Source organism: Mizuhopecten yessoensis, unplaced genomic scaffold (assembly GCF_002113885.1).
Source record: "Mizuhopecten yessoensis strain PY_sf001 unplaced genomic scaffold, ASM211388v2 scaffold10523, whole genome shotgun sequence".
NCBI lineage: Eukaryota > Metazoa > Mollusca > Bivalvia > Pectinida > Pectinidae > Mizuhopecten > Mizuhopecten yessoensis.
Genome location: NW_018408589.1, coordinates 20592 through 39104, shown reverse-complemented (window position 1 = coordinate 39104; position 18513 = coordinate 20592). Strand labels below are relative to the sequence as shown.

The following is an 18513-nucleotide window of genomic DNA, read 5'->3' as shown; positions in this document are numbered from 1 at the left end:
TACAGTCAAAGACCTACTATACAGTCAAAGACCTACTGTACTGTCAAAGACCGACTATACAGTCAAAGACCTTCTGTACAGTCAAAGACCTGCTATACTGTCAAAGACCTACTATACTGTCAAAGATTTACTATACAGTCAAAGACCTATTGTACTGTCAAAGACCTACTGCACAGTCAAAGACCTACAAAACTGTCAAAGACCTACTATACAGTCAAAGACCTTCTGTTCAGTCAAAGACTTAATACACAGTCAAAGACCTACTATACTGTCAAAGATCTACTATACAGTCAAAGACCTACTATACAGTCAAAGACCTACTATACTATCATCAAATCTACTATACTGTCAAAGATCTACTATACAGTCAAAGACCTACTGTACTGTCAAAGATCTATTACACAGTCAAAGACCTACTATACTGTCAAAGATCTACTATACTGTCAAAGATCTACTTCTCAGTCAAAGACCTACTATACTGTCAAAGATCTACTATACAGTCAAAGATCTACTATACAGTCAAAGACCTACTGTACTGCCAAAGACCTACTATACTGTCAAAGATCTACTACTCAGTCAAAGACCTACTATACTGTCAAAGATCTACTATACTGTCAAAGATCTACTACTCAGTCAAAGACCGACTATACAGTCAAAGACCTACTATACTGTCAAAGATCTACTATACAGTCAAAGACCTACTGTACTGCCAACGACTTACTATACAGTCAAAGACCTACTGTACAGTCAAAGATCTACTACACAGTCAAAGACCTACTGTACTGTCAAAGAACTACTATACAGTCAAAGACCTACTGTACTGCCAAAGACTTACTACAAAGACAAAGACCTACTATAATGTCAAAGATTTACTATACAGTCAAAGACCTACTGTACTGTCAAAGACTTGCTACTCTGTCAAAGACCTACTATACTGTCAAATATTTACTATACTATCATCAAATCTACTATACTGTTAAAGATCTACTTTACAGTCAAAGATCTACTATACGGTTAAAGATCTACTTTACAGTCAAAGACCTTCTATACTGTCAAAGATCTACTATACTGTTAAAATCTGCTTTACTGTCAAAGACCTTTTTTACAGTCAAAGACCTTCTATACTGTCGAAGACTTACTATACAGTCACAGACTGAGTAAACATAACAATACACCATTTTAGTAACAAAAAAACAGGTCAATTTATCCACATGTTTGGTTTGGTTTAGCGGTTTTTTTAAACACAATGGTCTGAATTGTCTTAAAAAATCATTAAACAACTTCTTCTAAATAACCAAAAGGCCAAGGCTGATAATATTTGGCCAGTATCATACTAACATGCGGGCTACTCAAAGAATGTCATTGTTTACTTCTGTTCTGTTAATGATTACGAAACCCCCACACAGATAATAGTTCACAACATGCAACTAACAGCAAGCTCAATTTAATGACAGATGGACGGTCCATTATGCACTCATTACAATCATGTAGATATCTCACCGTAATTCCTCCTTCGCACGATAAAACAAAATCTCACTGCTATAGAGAAAGTTTACAGAAGTGTAAAACTTAGTTTAAATACACGACGAATCAACTACATAGACTGGATCAGTGGTATGCCGTTTTTTGATGCTTTTACTAATATTGTTGTAGTCATAGTTAATTTCCTATCCCTGACATCGACATGGAACATGCGTAGGACAGTTATCCTAATGGCAGCTGTTTAGTTGTCATCATAAAACACCAAACATCAAAAATACTTAATAAATGTATTTGACACATATTTCTGATTATATCTCCCATATCACGAAAATATCCATAAATTGTTCCTTTTCTGATACAAATAACTAAACTACTAATTTTCCTATCAAATCACGGCTCGTTTAGAGAGTTTCTCACCAGTTTCTTCTTTGAAATACACCAAGGTTTTTTGAACGTATCAGAACAAATGTCATTCTACCTCTGTATTTCATCATTTTTCAATCATTGGTCATAATTTTTAAAAGCATACCATACAGACACCGATTGGGATTATAACAAGCCTTACGACCTCCTCTTTTTCGCAAACAAACTATTTAAATGGTTACATGAACTGTTGTCTCTTTATGATTTTAACACGGCAACTCGCAGTACCGACGACATCATTATGATAAAGTTCACATTTGATAAAGAATTGACGATTTACTGCATGAGGTTCTTGTTTATATCCAACAACCATAAAAATCTGTAATTAACGTGATTGTACCAAACTTTAATCGGGTAATAATACTGCGATGGAAAAAATATGGTTTAGAATACCCACAAATTAACAAAATCGACGGTCAGTGTTATACATCACTTTATGGTAGTGCAACCTATCGTCGTCGTCAGGTTCGTATCGCTCATATCTACATGGAACATTGCAGTAGTCCAGGGCGTCGATGTCTGTGTCACCTCGCTCTTCCCTCTGGTGCCGTCGTAGCTCGGTAATTCTACTGGCAGCTGCTCGGTTGTCAGGAAGTTGTCGACATGATTCCTCATACGACTTATGGCCTGTCTTGTGTTCCCCAATAGTTGGTGACATATCCCCACCAAGTTATGTAAAATGGGGTAGTGAAGTACTACATAGACTTCATTGCTGCGTACAGCCAGGAGGTCATCGAGGATTGTCCTGGCCTTGTTGGTATCACCGAGACTGTAGGCAGACAATACTAGGAGAAAGACGGCGTACGGCAGTGGTGGGTGGACGATGATGCCTTCATCTGCCTGAACTTCAAGGTCTAGTTCTGGTGGATACAGTTTGATTTGCTTTTTGTCGGTTCTATATACTAGCACAAACGAACGTTTAAATTTCTGTAATAGTGTGTATCCTTTACCACACATGTCGTTCACGTATTCAGTACTTTCTCCAAACCTCTGTATTAACGCACTTTGTTGACAAGCGGAAACTACGCGTGTTGCCATCGCAGAAGCTTTGCTGTTAGAACCAGCATTGAAGCAGAATGTGACCATTTGTTCCTCCTGATCTTTGTATATACACGTTTATTAGTGTTATGATAGGACGGCGTTAGGTCTGCAGTGCTGTTACTAGACGTGATTGTCATAGCTTTGATAAAGTAAAGCAGTAATAAACCAGAAATCTCGTCATTAGGACATTTTAAGAAATCCATGTTTGCTGAACTAAATGCGGCCGCAATATCGATGATTCTTATGGAACTAAATAGCCTATAGATGAGTACATCCTGTCTTAATTCATCCATTACTAACTGATAATGTTTTGCCAAAGGATACATTGAATGACTTTCAATTACCTTTTCAGGTAAAGACTGAAGACTCGGGCACTGAAACAAACACTTCCACCCCATACACTGGTATTTATTCAGCACATGGAGTAGTCTCCTCCTGTTGTCCCCAGTGACGTTAGAGAGAAACATGTTGTGGGTAAGCACAAAATAATTAGGGCAGTATCTGGTTTGTACACATTCCAAAGTATAGTAAAGCAGAACCAAAAACACTGTACAATGTTCTCGTCCACCCACATAGAACTTGTGGAGTGTTCTATCGCATGGAACATAATTGTCTTTATGAAATATGAACAGAGCAGGTCCTTAATAAATTCATCACGTTCAAGACACTCTTTAAGGAATATTTTCAGTAAAGCATACGTTTTAAATGACATTACGAGTGATTTTTCGGCTTTTATAAAAGAAATCCGCCATTGCATTGCATACAGACTAGAATGTTTGTCACCGATTGCAACATAGTAGCATCCCTGGTTCCCGATATGATTGACCAACGGTCTGGATGGCCGAACACAATGTATGGTACGAGACCTGAAGTTGCTAGGCTATCTAGCCACGACAAGCAATGAAAACAGTATGCATAATCAATTCCATGGCCAGTTTTACAATGACGACAAGTTGTAGTTGAGCACGGTCCGTGTAGGTAATGACCTGGATTTAGCATGTTACTACTGTAAACAACACTAGACAGATACTTTGAGCCGTTGTAATCTGTCATTGCGTCCATGACCTCTTTGTGGTAAGTCACACCTACTTGATGAAGTCTGAGTAAAGTATACCCAGGCCTACAGCCAGTGGTGTCCATGACCAGAACAGTTTTACTGACACCCCCCTCTGGTATCTCATCATTTGTTTGAATTACAATTACGTGGTTGTCTGATAACATCAAATCCGAACACTCAAATTCTAATCCCTCTCACCTAGAACCAATATGTGTACCTGTAACGTTTGTTTCTCCTGGACCTGAAATAAGTATGGTAAAGTAGTCTACCAAACGTCTTATTTTGACTGTTTTCTCTGAACCTATAGCTTCGATGCCATCAAGATGGTGAGACAAGAACCTTGACATTTTACGTGTTTCCCTCCGCGCCATAGTTTGACCGTGAACATCTGTGTTACGATCTCACTCTGAAAGAGGACAGGTTATTCAGGTTATTCTTTGACAAATGCAATCGTGTTAATAATAAGAAATAAAAACACATTTCTAATTCATGGGAATTTGTTTTCGAAAATTTCGGTATCCTTTGTAAAGCTAAGATGTCTCGGCTATAAAACAATGACAACAACTCACAAAGCCTCAATGTACTGAGTCAGTAAAGTTATTTGTTGGAAAATATCGAGAAATTTCGCCAAATAGCATCCAGTATTGCAGGCAGTCAGAGGGACGAGTAAAACGTATACCCATTATCTCCTTAGTGGATTAAAAAAGGTGGCCAAAAAGATGACTCGGATGGTGCCCCCTCCTCTCTGTTCAACGATTCTCATTCCCTCCTAACCAAATTGATAAACATCTTAACTGTTGTGTCCCCTGGTCGATCAGTGAAATAAGTATACACATCTTAACTGTTGTGTCCCCTGGTCGATCATTGAAATAAGTATACACATCTTAACTGTTGTGTCCCCTGGTCGATCAATGAAATAAGTATACACATCTTAACTGTTGTGTCCCCTGGTCGATCAATGAAATAAGTATACACATCTTAACTGTTGTGTCCCCTGGTCGATCAATGAAATAAGTATACACATCTTAACTGTTGTGTCCCCTGGTCGATCAATGAAATAAGTATACACATCTTAACTGTTGTGTCCCCTGGTCGATCAATGAAATAAGTATACACATCTTAACTGTTGTGTCCCCTGGTCGATCAATGAAATAAGTATACACATCTTAACTGTTGTGTCCCCTGGTCGATCAATGAAATAAGTATACACATCTTAACTGTTGTGTCCCCTGGTCGATCAATGAAATAAGTATACACATCTTAACTGTTGTGTCCCCTGGTCGATCAATGAAATAAGTATAAACATCTTAACTGTTGTGTTGTGTCCCCTGGTCGATCAATGAAATAAGTATACACATCTTAACTGTTGTGTCCCCTGGTCGATCAATGAAATAAGTATAAACATCTTAACTGTTGTGTCCCCTGGTCGATCAGTGAAATAAGATAAGTATAAACATCTTAACTATTGTGTTGTGTCCCCTGGTCGATCAGTGAAATAAGTATACACATCTTAACTGTTGTGTTGTGTCTCCCGTTCGCTGAACGAAATGTAAATACACATCTTAGCTGTTGTGTCCCCTAATTTTTTATTGATATGACTGTTTTGTCCGGTCAATCAATGAAATACAAGGTTTACCTGTTAAATTTACTGGTTGGTCAATAACATAAAGATCTTACCTCTGTATAAGAGGTATTCACCTCATAATTAGTATTTGTTATTTGTTTTCAGACTCCAGGAAACTGTCAACCCCTCAGTTGGTCATCTTGTTTTCGTGTAACACCACGTGTAGATGGCTAGGTTGCTACTATATAACATAACATTAATTGTATATGAAACTATTGGAGTAAGTGTCATTTAAACTGATTTCCGCTGCAGTCGTGTATATACGTATTTACTTATGTACACTTATATTCAGCATGACACAGCTATTCAAATTTAAGCGGATTTCCGGAATAGAAGCACAATTTTGGGAAATGCGACAAAAGGTCGACACTTCAATTGATAGAGTTCAATGAAACAACGCGCCATTTGCTAAGTCCTTTTCATGTATCATTTCTTCCTCATGGTATGCTGTACAAGTGGATATTCGGGGATATAAGTATGCACGTTTAGTGAAATAGGAACGGAAGAAAATCCGCTGTATATTACGAATTATTATTAATCACATTTTATATAATGTATATTATGATCGTGTTGCTCGCATATTAAGGCTGTTTAATGATTTTGTAGGACCCCGTACCTTGCCAAAACATGTAATAACACATTTGGAAATGTTTTTTTCTGGCCTGACCCAATGTTGTTTAAAGGCAGAGTCGGAACTTGTGAAAACTCTTCTTAAATCGTCCTCATTCTGTAACATTGGAGGGAAATTAACCAAATTTTAGTCCAGAGCAGTCTGTGGCAAAGGGAACTCTATTTTAACCAAGTTCAGTCAAGAGCATCATTTAACTAGGCGGGCTCAATTTGTTTTCATAGAGAGTTTGGTCATCCTGGGAGCAAAGAGGAAGGGTCCAGTAGGGATAGAGCAGAGGGTTGCTTTTAAGGACAGAGGGGGTATGTCCAATAGGAGAAATTGAGGTTAATGTAGAAAGAAGGGACCTAATGAGGGACAAGTGTTGCTGAGAAACAAAGCAAATATTTGGAAATAGTTTTGATATATAATAAGAATAATTTTCGATACAGGTCATATGGACCTCTTGTCAGTTGAGACATATTGCAAGCAAAGAAAATACAAACATACATTAGGATCTTACAATACTAAATTTATTACTATGAGAGAATCATGTTGAGTACCAAATAAAAACATTGCAATGGAGAATGCTTTATCCTTTCGCATGACAATGTTTACAACTGTGGAACACTTTACGACATAACTGTTTGTGGCATACTTGATTATTCTACCAGATACTTGATTCTACTGCTTTACAACTTAACTTCGTAATTAATCATCATCACGGAAAACAAACAAAATGCAGGGTCATGCAAGGTAAGTAGTCCATTGCCATATTAAGAATTTATGATAAAAGCGCACGACACTGTTAATGAAAGTTAATTGTCGTTTCTGTCAGGCAAAACGTCCCAGCTAGCAATGGATCGTTGGGCTGACGTCGTGGTCGGTCGGCATGGTCGCAGGCGCATTTACAACTTTGGCCCAACATACGGAAACGCCAGTTTAATGGCAGTATAATTTGCAAAGTTTAGACAACGTTGGCGCAACAGTTGAAATACAACAATATCATGCGAATGTCAAAGATGCTACTTCCAATGTTCATTAACATTTGGCTCGATATATGTGTTTCTTCAACGGCAACATTATTTATGGTCGGTTTAACAAACGTTAATACATCAATGGACCAACATAACTAACAATATTATATACCAATACATTTCGTTTAGAGTTGGCGATTTTCAAACGTTATATTGTTATATAGTTATATAGCCGATATATTGCTTTCTGTAACGTCAGAACCACGTTGGGCCGATTTATTATTTTCTATAACGTCGGTATCACGTTGGACCAACACATTGTTTTCTACAATGTCGGCACCACGTTGGACCAACAACAAAACGCTAATTTACCGTGATACAACGGTGCATGGAGCAATACCGTTGCAAGAATATTCATTAAACATGGTTATGTCTTTCATCTTAATTTTGTATTTTACAACGTTGGTGCCACGTTGGGCCGTCACAATGTTTTATACAATGTCGATGCCTAGTTTGGCTGACATATTGTGTTCTACAAAGTCGGTGCACCGTTTGGCAGACACATTGTTTTCTTTAACGTCGGTAAAACATTTGGTCGACAGCCACACGTATACATAGTTCATGGTCGGTTTCACGAAGATAACAACAGCACTGCGGCATATTTTATGTGATAACAGTGCAAGATATTTCGTTTAAAGCTGGCGTTTTTCTACAACGTTGGTGCCACGTTGGGCCGACACATAGCCGACAATTAGACATTTAAACAGAATTTAATTCAAACGGAGAGTTCTGATATGAAAATTTTACGGAGTTTAAGTTTGAATAAGGAATGTTTAAAAACATAAAATATAATATTCTCCTAAATCACCAACATTTGCCGTGCACAAAGTATTGCTCGTATGACGGCGAATCTCCTTATCTCATGTAACCATCTACGTAAATATAGCTACGGTCAGCTTACACATACACACACATCCTGCTTTTGAATGGGGTCAATGGGTTTCGCCAAACACATTTCCTTTGTTTGCAACGGATGCTGGACACGAACTTCTCGTGGCATTTCTTAAAGCTGTGGCAGTCTGGAACCTATGACGCCGTGCCTGTATGAGCAAACATCGGTCTTTGCGCTGCGTTTTAACCACAGAACGACCTCCAGCAGGACGTCTGGAAGGGTTTCCGTTAGTTAGGAAACGATTCCATATTCTTGCCACCACACTTTGAGACACTCCTAAGTCTGCTGCAACCTGACGTTGGGACATGCTAGCTTGCAGCATTCCGATGCCCGTAATCATGTCATCGTCATTTAACCGTTGTATGGTTCGTTTTTGTGCCATATTAAAACAAAATCACACAAAGAATATTCATCAAATTGATTTCCTTAACAGTTTGAACAACGCCTTACTTAGCCTAGCTTAGCTTTCGAAAGGGGTGTACACGTGGAAAAGCGTGCACGCACTTTTATGATTGACTGAACACACCCACACAGGACGATTTGGAAGCTAACAGATTCGCCTAAAACAGTACGGAAGGAAAATATAACATCCTTTCTAACATTTCTTTTTTTTTTTTTTAAATATAAGTGATCCTTAGCAAAATGTGAGTAGTTTATATAATCCTCATATGTGACAGTCAAACTCGCGGCACCTATTGAAACATACATAACATCGATGGAACATGTATTTGGTATAATATCTATAAACCCCCTAAAGTCTCTCCGTGTGACTATAGCTGTTATATACATATAATATAGCTGTTATATACATATAATAAAGCTGTTATATACATATATTATTAATATAGCTGTTATATACATATATTATTAATATGACTGTTATATACATATAATATAGCTGTTATATACATATCATACTTACTAATTTAATGTGTATACATATACTGTAAACAATACGCTACATGTACCGATTGTTCTATTGGTTATATTTAATCTGTATACCTTGTTCATCAGTTAGTGCATGGAGAAAGGGACCTCATTTTTCATCCAAATTAGTTAAAGAATTACCTTGATTGTGAAATTCTTTTGAAATTGAAGTGCATATCATAGTTATACTATGTAGTATACATGGTAATGATCCTACTGTTTGATAAATTATTGTCGCAATTCTTGTTGTTTAAACTGCAGAAAATCGAAGAAAAACAGTTCAACGTAATACTCATGAGTTTAATATTATGTATGTTTCAGGTGCACATGAAGTTGCTGAACAGGAAATGGCAGTCGTGTATTTCTCATACAACAGCGAATAATAAATTCGTATTCAAAAGGAGACACTCCTGTCACTTTAATATTATCGTTTGAATTGCTGACATTGTACAATTATTTCGTTACGGCAAACTAAAAATATGGATTCGCTTCATGTAAAACTATTCTATTCTCGTTAAACGAATTTAACTTGTAAATTGATTATGAGTGTGTCATAACGAAATACTTGCCCATTGTGTTTCTTTCTATATTGATCAACAAGTGAGGACAAAAAGAGTGACGAAACGTACATGCAGGAAAAACGACTAGGAGACGAAAATAGTAATACCATCATTCTGACATCTGTTAATTGTAGCAGCCAATGTCACATTTCCTACACAACGTTAAGTACCGACTTATGACCACTGTTTTACTGACGTCGGTACCTGACACTGGACCACCGATGTAATGATGTCGGCCCAACGTTACATTGCTGCACAAGATGCGGTACCCGACATTAGACCACCGACGTACTGACGTCACCCAACGTTTTATTACATACGTTAACAAAACGTTGGGCCAACATCAAAATTAGGTGTTGGGTCAGCGTTGGCCCAACGTTAGCCGTCGTTTAACCAACGCTTAGCTGCGACGTCGAGCCAACTTCAATATGGTGGACAAACGTATGTCGAGCCAACGTTGGTTGCCGTTGTCGGGCCAACGTTTGGTTTGACGTTGTCGGGCCAACGTTTGGTTTGACGTTGTCGGGCCAAAGTTTGGTTTGACGTTGGCCCAATGTTTAACTAACATCTGACTGCTAACTATGACACGGCATTATTTTGTCGGTACCCAGTGGTCGTTGACAGAAATGGAAAGTTACTTAGGATATTGTTCACTATTAAGTAACTGTACTAACAACTATTAGTACATCAAAAATAAAAGAATAATCGGTCCTACTCGTAAAACAAAAACGATATTTATGGCAAATCATTAAAATCCTCTTTTTATTCAACATATTTTAACAATTTATTCTGTTGTCATTTTCCAATATATTTGATTATCTCTAGTATTTTATCGTTTAGCTATACGAGTTCGTCGGTATACAATCCAGTCGGGCTTTTTCTAAAATGCACATTGACTGATCACCATCGATGACTTAACCATAACCCTCGATTTTCCGGGTTATGACCACGTGCTTTGGTTGTGTAAACTTTAAACAAGTAAATCAACCATATGCTTTTTATTATATCCATGTGTTGGCAGTGTTATCTAACCAGCGTGTATGTATATACACCTAGTCATTGTTAGACCATTTTGATAAGCAGGTGGAAATATATCAGTTGTAGCTTGGTCAATGATTTGTTTTACTGAAAATGATTATACAGAAGATGGAGTGACATCCCTGTCATTTTGACATATTTCTAGTTTCATTTTAAATTTTTGTTCTTTACCAGGAGAACATACGGCAGATTATGAGCTAGCAGAATACTTGACAACATTGCTAGGGTTCAACGCTGAAGGCGGAAGTAGCGAGCTTCAGGAATTTGATTCCTCACAAGCTGGCGATGTCATCGACCAGAACCTGCCTCATCAGATTACAGCAGACACGTTCTCTAAGGAAGTGCTAGGATTTTCCATGTACAATGAAACACCTCAGAGTGAAATGTAACAAGATCTCTGATTGGTGCATTAGAGATATAACATCCAAAAATGAAAAATATAACAAGATCTCTGATTGGTGTATAAACGTGTTAAATAACCACAATCCAGAGTGAAATGAAACAAGACCTTTGATTGGTGCATTCAAGATTTCGGCAGTACATCCGACAATTAAATGTAGCAATATCTCTAGATGGTGGATTTAAGACTAGAACAGCCACATTCAACAGACATTGACCTATAATGAGATCTTTGATTGCTGCACAAATGTTAAACAACTACATTCTCAGACAAAATGATTTGTTTATGCGTTGAATTTCTTGTTTCATTGTGAAGGGTACAGACTCAACCATATTTTTGAAGTTTACATTAAGCAACACTTGATGTACATTCATTTCTGGAGAGAGTTTTTTTTTATTTGAGATACTTTTGTCAGAACATTTTCAAAATGTCTGTTTTGAAATGCAGATACCAAGTAGAAAAGACATTTTGTTTCGGTCAAAAAAGGTGTCATTAATTTTGTATTGTTGTTCTAATAGTAAATATGAAATGCGTTTCAATCTACAGAATTATCTGTGATAAAAATAAATAAATAATATGTTTACTTACGAAAAATGTATATATAAACATAAAATGAAGAAATTTAAGATAAATTGAATATGGTTATATTTCACATACACCTCACTTTCATAGCTTACACTCCATGTAAATATATGTAAGTATGTAAATATCAGAGCAACAAAAATGTGTAGGAAACTTGATAATTATTCGTTTTAGATTTTTTATATTGATAACACGACACGTGTGTGTGTGCTAGGTCGGGGGGTCATGGAAGGTAACTTGACACCAAGAGAAGTAACTGGTTTCTAGCTAGGAATCTGACATCCACAGGTTTTAGCTCTCCTGATACAAAGTGCTTGTGACCTTGTACATGGTGATACATCTTTATTTGATCAACTTTTTCTTTTGTCAACTTCTTTTAAAGAACCAAAAGGCCAAAGGTCAAAATATTTGGCCATTAGGGAGTGCCCTGCCCCTGTCCCCATTATATCCCTTCCAAAATTCTCCTCGCCTACAGTATTGACGTATCTTCCCTATCACAATACAGCAGATCACTGTTAGTGTATTGAGTGTTCTGTATAAGAGGTCATTCATGCAAAATAATCTCAATTTTGCATGGCTGCCGCTTAGTCACCTCATAGCATCATACAGTTCGATACATAAGGCCACTTGAATGTCCCGGGACCTGAAGTGGGTGACGCTGATTTGAGTATTACATGCTGTAGTGTTAAAGCTTATACTAGGTATTTATAAACCCCCTACTCCCTCCTCTTTTTCTTCCTAGTTATATCACACATACAAATCTGTACACATTTAGAAAAATTTGGGAAATAAAACAAGTAGAATTGCGAGTTGTTTTTTTTAATGCATAAACAATACATTTTATGCCAAAGAAAGTATATTCACATTAAACCTAATGGAAAACTAAGGTAAGGTGAGACTTATGACGCGTCACAAGTAGAATTGCGAGTTGTTTTTTTTAATGCATAAACAATACATTTTATGCCAAAGAAAGTATATTCACATTAAACCTAATGGAAAACTAAGGTAAGGTGAGACTTATGACACGTCACTTTGTGTATGTCACTTCATGTCTATTAAGTGTCTAAAACACCCATTGAAGCATTTACAGTTATGTACAGAGTACGTCCATGCAAAGTAAAAGGATACTTAAAGCTTTAAATAATTATGTAAACAATGCCAGCCTATCAGCCTTCAAAGCACTCCAGAGAAAGGTGAGATAATATAACAACTACAGGAGTCTGTCAACCTTAAACAGGCTAAACAGACGTAAAACTTTAACAACCTTAAAACAGGTTCCGCGTTATCCTTTTTACGTCATGCACATTTGGCTATAATTGTGGTAAAAGTGTGTTACATATTACGGCCTTGAATGGTCACAGAAACGAGATACACCCTCATCATATAAAATTCACACGAGATTACAAAATTTTTAAGAAATAACCCATTTCCCCATGTATTAGTGTGATCCTAGATCCTTTCGAGCGTACAGATATATGAAGAATATCGGCCTAAGAATACTGTCTTAAACATTTTTAAATTAAGTATTTCAATGTTAAAACAGCACCGCATCGAACAATTAGTGAGAGACACAGCGTTGGTAATTATTCATTATATATTGTCAAATGAAAATGAGACATTCAAAAAATAAAAATATGCCAAGCATAAAATTTGCTTTTTACTAAGGCTTTTTGCCCAATATAAAACACCTGAATTCAACAATCTTCAATATATGTATTAATCACATATCTCTGATTATGTCTCTCATTATTCTCACGAAAATATATTTACATTTTTCCTTTTCTTTAATTACAAATAACTAAAATACCAATTTCCCTATCAAATAATAATTGTCGATAATTGTCACCAGTTTCTTCTTTGAAGTACACATAGGTTTTATAGTAGCAGAATACAGTAGAAATGGCCCGACTCTGATAAACAAGGCACATGTCGAGGAAATGGAAACACAGCGGATTTACCCGACACAACACATGTATACATGTATATATATTTGTAAACTGCATTACATATACAATACATATAAAGTACTGAGAAGTGTATAAACCTCTTTTTTCTATGTATGTCACTTGTGTGAAAACCATGGTTACCACATCAAAAATTACCAAAAAATGCCAAAAATTGCTATTTTCAACCCAAAATTTGACCCCCGCAACTAGTTTTTTTTTTCCTAAGCTTTGTCTGAAATTAAAGAATACCTACCTGGTTTCAGAATGTTCTGGGTCCAAGTAAAGTGTTTCTTCTTTGAAGTACACATAGGTTTTATAGTAGCAGAATACAGTAGAAATGGCCCGACTCTGATAAACAAGGCACATGTCGAGGAAATGTAAACAAAGCGGATTTACCCTACACAACACATGTATACATGTATATATATTTGTAAACTGCATTACATTTAGAATACATATAAAGTACTGAGAAGTGTATTGAGAGACACAGCGTTGGTAATTAGTCATTATATATTGTCAAGTGAAAATGAGACATTCAAAAAATAAAAATATGACAAGCATAAAATTTTCTTTTTACTAAGGCTTTGTTCCCAATATAAAACACCTGAATTCAACAATCTTCAATATATGTATTAATCACATATCTCTGATTATGTCTCTCATTATTCTCACGAAAATATATTTACATTTTTCCTTTTCTTTAATTACAAATAACTAAAATACCAATTTCCCTATCAAATAATAATTGTCGATAATTGTCACCAGTTTCTTCTTTGAAGTACACATAGGTTTTATAGTAGCAGAATACAGTAGAAATGGCCCGACTCTGATAAACAAGGCACATGTCGAGGAAATGTAAACAAAGCGGATTTACCCTACACAACACATGTATACATGTATATATATTTGTAAACTGCATTAGATTTACAATACATATAAAGTACTGAGAAGTGGATAAACCTCTTTTTTCTATGTATGTCACTTGTGTGAAAACCATGGTTACCACATCAAAAATTACCAAAAAATGCCAAAAATTGCTGTTTTCAACCCAAAATTTGACCCCCGCAACTAGTTTTTTTTTCCTAAGCTCTGTCTGAAATTAAAGATTACCTACCTGGTTGCAGAATGTTCTGGGTCCAAGTAAAGTTTTAAAACTTGATTTTTTGCAATTTTGCGTCGTGTGCTGTTGTCAAAATTTTACCTCCTGTAAAGCTAGCTTTTCATGTGTACGCACCCTTTCGGATTATGGCCAAAATTGTATTCTCGAACCAAAAAAATCTTCTTTCTATTTTACAAATGTGAAGCTCACATAGCCCACTTCATCATGCTAATACCAATTTTAGTACAGTTTTATTTTTATATTTCTTTTACATATCATTATACAGGGGTTAGCCATTTAACAAAAATATCACCCATGGCCACAACCCTCTACTGTACACTGCTACCTATGAACATATCAGAACAAATTGTCGTTCTACCTCTGTAGTTTACCAGTATACCATACAGACACTGACGGGGGTTATATCTAGCGTAACAAGCTCATCTATTTCACAAACAAATTATTTAAATGGTTACATGAACTGTTGTCTCTTTATGATTTTAACACGGCAACTCGCAGTACCGACGACATCATTATGATAAAGTTCACATTTGATCAAGAATTGACGATCTACTGTATGAGGTTCTTGTTTATATCCAACAACCATAAAAATCTGTATTTAACGTGATTGTACCAAACTTTAATCGGGATACTGCGATGGAAAATTATGTTTTAAAATACCCACATATCAACAAAATCGACTGGGTCAGTGTTGTACATCACTTTATGGTAGTGCAACCTGTCGTCTTCGTCGTCGTCGTCGTCGTCGTCAGGTTCGTATCGCTCATATCTACATGGAACATTGCAGTAGTCCAGGGCGTCGATGTCTGTGTCACCTCGCTCTTCTCTCTGGTGCCGTCGTAGCTCGGTAATTCTACTGGCAGCTGCTCCGTTGTCAGGAAGTTGTCTACACGAGTCCTCAAAAGACATGATGGCCTGTCTTGTGTTCCCCAACAATTGGTGACATATCCCCACCAGGTTATGTAAAATGGGGTAGTGAAGTACTCCATAGACTTCATCGCTGCGTACAGTCATGAGAGCATCGAGGAGAACCCGGGCCTGGCCAATACTGTTGAGTCTATACATAGATAGCACCACGAGGAAGATAGCGTACGGTAGTGGTGGGAGGTAAATAAACTCATGATTGTCCTCGGTTGCTTGAACCTCAATGTCTAGTTCTGGTGGATACAGTGTGTTGTACTTTGCTTGAATTTTATATACAAACACAAACGAACGTTGCGCTTTCTGTAGAAGTGTGTATCTTTTACCACACATTTCCTCAAAATATTCCGAAAATTCGCCATGTTCCTCTATCAGCGCCCTCTGTTGACAGGCGGACACCACGCGGATTGCTACCTTAGAGGCTTTGTTGTAACAACCAGTATTGTAGTAAAACGTGGCCAATGATAACAGTCCGACACAGACATCTGTGGCTGCCGACAGGTGGAGTAATTGTTTCTCTCTTCTGATAAGGTTGTAGACAACTTTATTTGGTTGGATATTTTGGGTCCGTGTAAGATCTGCAATGCTGTTGCCAGAAGTGTTCGTGACAGCATTGATAGTGGCAAGCAATACTATATCAGAGTAAAGGTCACCAGAGCACTTTAAAAACGCCCCGTTTATTATTTTTAATATGGCCGCAATATCGTGGAATCCTATAGAATTGTGCTGTGTATGGATGAGTAAATCCCGATTGATTTCAGCTAAAGCCATCTGTTTATGAGTTGAAACTGGATTAACTGAACGACTTTCGTGAATGATTTGAGGTAAAGACTGAAGACTGGGGCACTGAAACAAACACTTCCACCCCATACACTGGTATTTATTCAGCACATGGAGTAGTCTCCTCCTGTTGTCCCCAGTGACGTTAGAGAGAAACATGTTGTGGGTAAGCACAAAGTAATTAGGGCAGTATCCGGTTTGTACAAATTCCAGAAGTATGGTAAAGCAGAACCAAAAACACTGTACAATGTTCTCGTCCACCCACATAGAACTTGTGGAGTGTTCTATCGCATGGAACATAATTGTCTTCATGAAATAAGAACAGAGCAAGTCCTTAATTGATTCTTCACGTTCAAGACACTCTTTGAGGAATATTTTCAGTAAAGCGTACGTTTTGAATTGTACGTGATTAAATGACATTACGAGGGATTTTTCGGCTTTTGCAAAAGAAATCCGCCATTGCATTGCATTCATACTAGAATGTTTATCACCGATTGCAACGAAGTAGCAGCCATCCCGAACGATATAATTAACCAGATCTCTAGATGGCCATCTACAATAAATGGTGCGAGACCTAAAGTCACTGAGACTATCAGGCCAAGACCGGCAATGGAAAGAAAATGCAATATCTATTTCCTTTTTATTTTTACTATTTGCCTGAAGCGATGAGCAGGGTCCGTGTTGGTAACAATTTGGCGGTAACACGTTGTTAATATACACAAGGCTGGACAGATACAATGAACCATTAACATCTGCCAATGCACTCATTACATCTTTGTCCGGATCAACGCCTTCTTTGTAAAGCCTGAGTAAAGTATAGCCAGGTCTACAACCAGTGTCATCCGTGACCAGAATCATGTGATTGACATCCCCTTCCTGTATGTCATCGTGTGGCTGAACTACCTTTACTTCATTTATTACTATCATCATGTCCATATCAGAGCTGCTAAAATTAAATCCTTCTGATTTAGAACCAGTCATTATACTGCTGCCTTTCTTAGATTTGTCACCGGCCACTTGAGCTAAATAACTCATTAAACGTCTAACACCAACTGATTCCTCACAACCTACGCTATCCATGGCATCGAGATGTTGAGACAGAAACTTGGACACTTTCCTTATTCCACCCAGTTCCATATTATGTCCGGGTATAGGTGTTTATTGTCTTGTTATTTCACTCTGAAACAGTGATAATTTATTTTGTAAAAAAAAAAAAAACTTGACTGACCTAATAGACAAGTTGAAATACAAATAATTTCATAACGTTAACTATATTTATTTAAATGATTTGTTTGACGAATTAATAACATGTATATGGGTACATGTAGATGTAACATAGCAGAGACGAGCTAGAGCAGCTATCTTAGAATGACAGTGAAAGCCGCTTGATATGATACATATCAACCGTTTCCATTGGAGATTTATTCTGCTAAAGAATCTTACTTTATTCACAAAGCCTGAAGATTCAAAAACGCCTTTTTTTCAAAAAACGTTACTATTTTGCTTACCTTAGTGGTACAGTTAAAAGTTCATATATACTTTCTGTAATGTGAACGCTCTCGTCTGTCTTCTCTGTGTGACGTGAAGATTGTCATCGTAGCGATGTGAACGCTATTGTATGGCTTCTCTGTGTGACGTAAAGGTTGTCAGTGTGGCGATGTGAACGCTCTCGTCTGGCTTCTCTGTGTGGCGTGAAGGTTGTCAGTGTAGCGATGTGAACGCTATTGTATGGCTTCTCTGTGTGACGTAAAGGTTTGCAGTGTGGCGATGTGAACGCTCTCGTCTGGCTTCTCTGTGTGACGTGAAGGTTGTCAGTGTAGCGATGTGGACGCTCTCGTCTTCCTTATCTGTGTGACGTGAAGGTTGTCAGTATGGCGATGTGAACGGTCTCCATCTGGCTTCTCTGTGTAACGTGAAGGTTGTCTGTGTTGCGATGCAGACGCTCTATGACATATGACATGTGTGGTGTGGACTTTGTTCGGTGTTACACTCTGTGGTACTCATATAATGTATAATCCGTACTATTTGTCACCAACTAAATATGGAACATCTTAGTTTAGTAGTTGTGTCTGTAAA

The 18513-nt window shown here is 37.3% G+C and overlaps 1 protein-coding gene across 1 annotated transcript; it reads right to left on the bottom strand.

Moving 5' to 3' along the window:
- Positions 1-14997: 14997 nt before the first annotated feature.
- On the bottom strand, positions 14998-18497 carry LOC110460931. Its single transcript, XM_021514159.1, has 2 exons — positions 17946-18497; positions 14998-17616 (listed from the first exon to the last, which is right to left on the bottom strand). Exon 2 carries the CDS (start codon positions 17572-17574, stop codon positions 15388-15390), a length of 2187 nt encoding a protein of 728 aa, XP_021369834.1. The 5' UTR covers positions 17575-17616; positions 17946-18497; the 3' UTR covers positions 14998-15387.
- Between the last annotated feature and the right edge of the window lie 16 nt (positions 18498-18513).

Excerpts from the sequence above, each read along its gene's own strand:
- LOC110460931 (XM_021514159.1), bottom strand. The coding sequence starts at position 17,574 with ATGGAACTGGGTGGAATAAGGAAAGTGTCCAAGTTTCTGTCTCAACAT.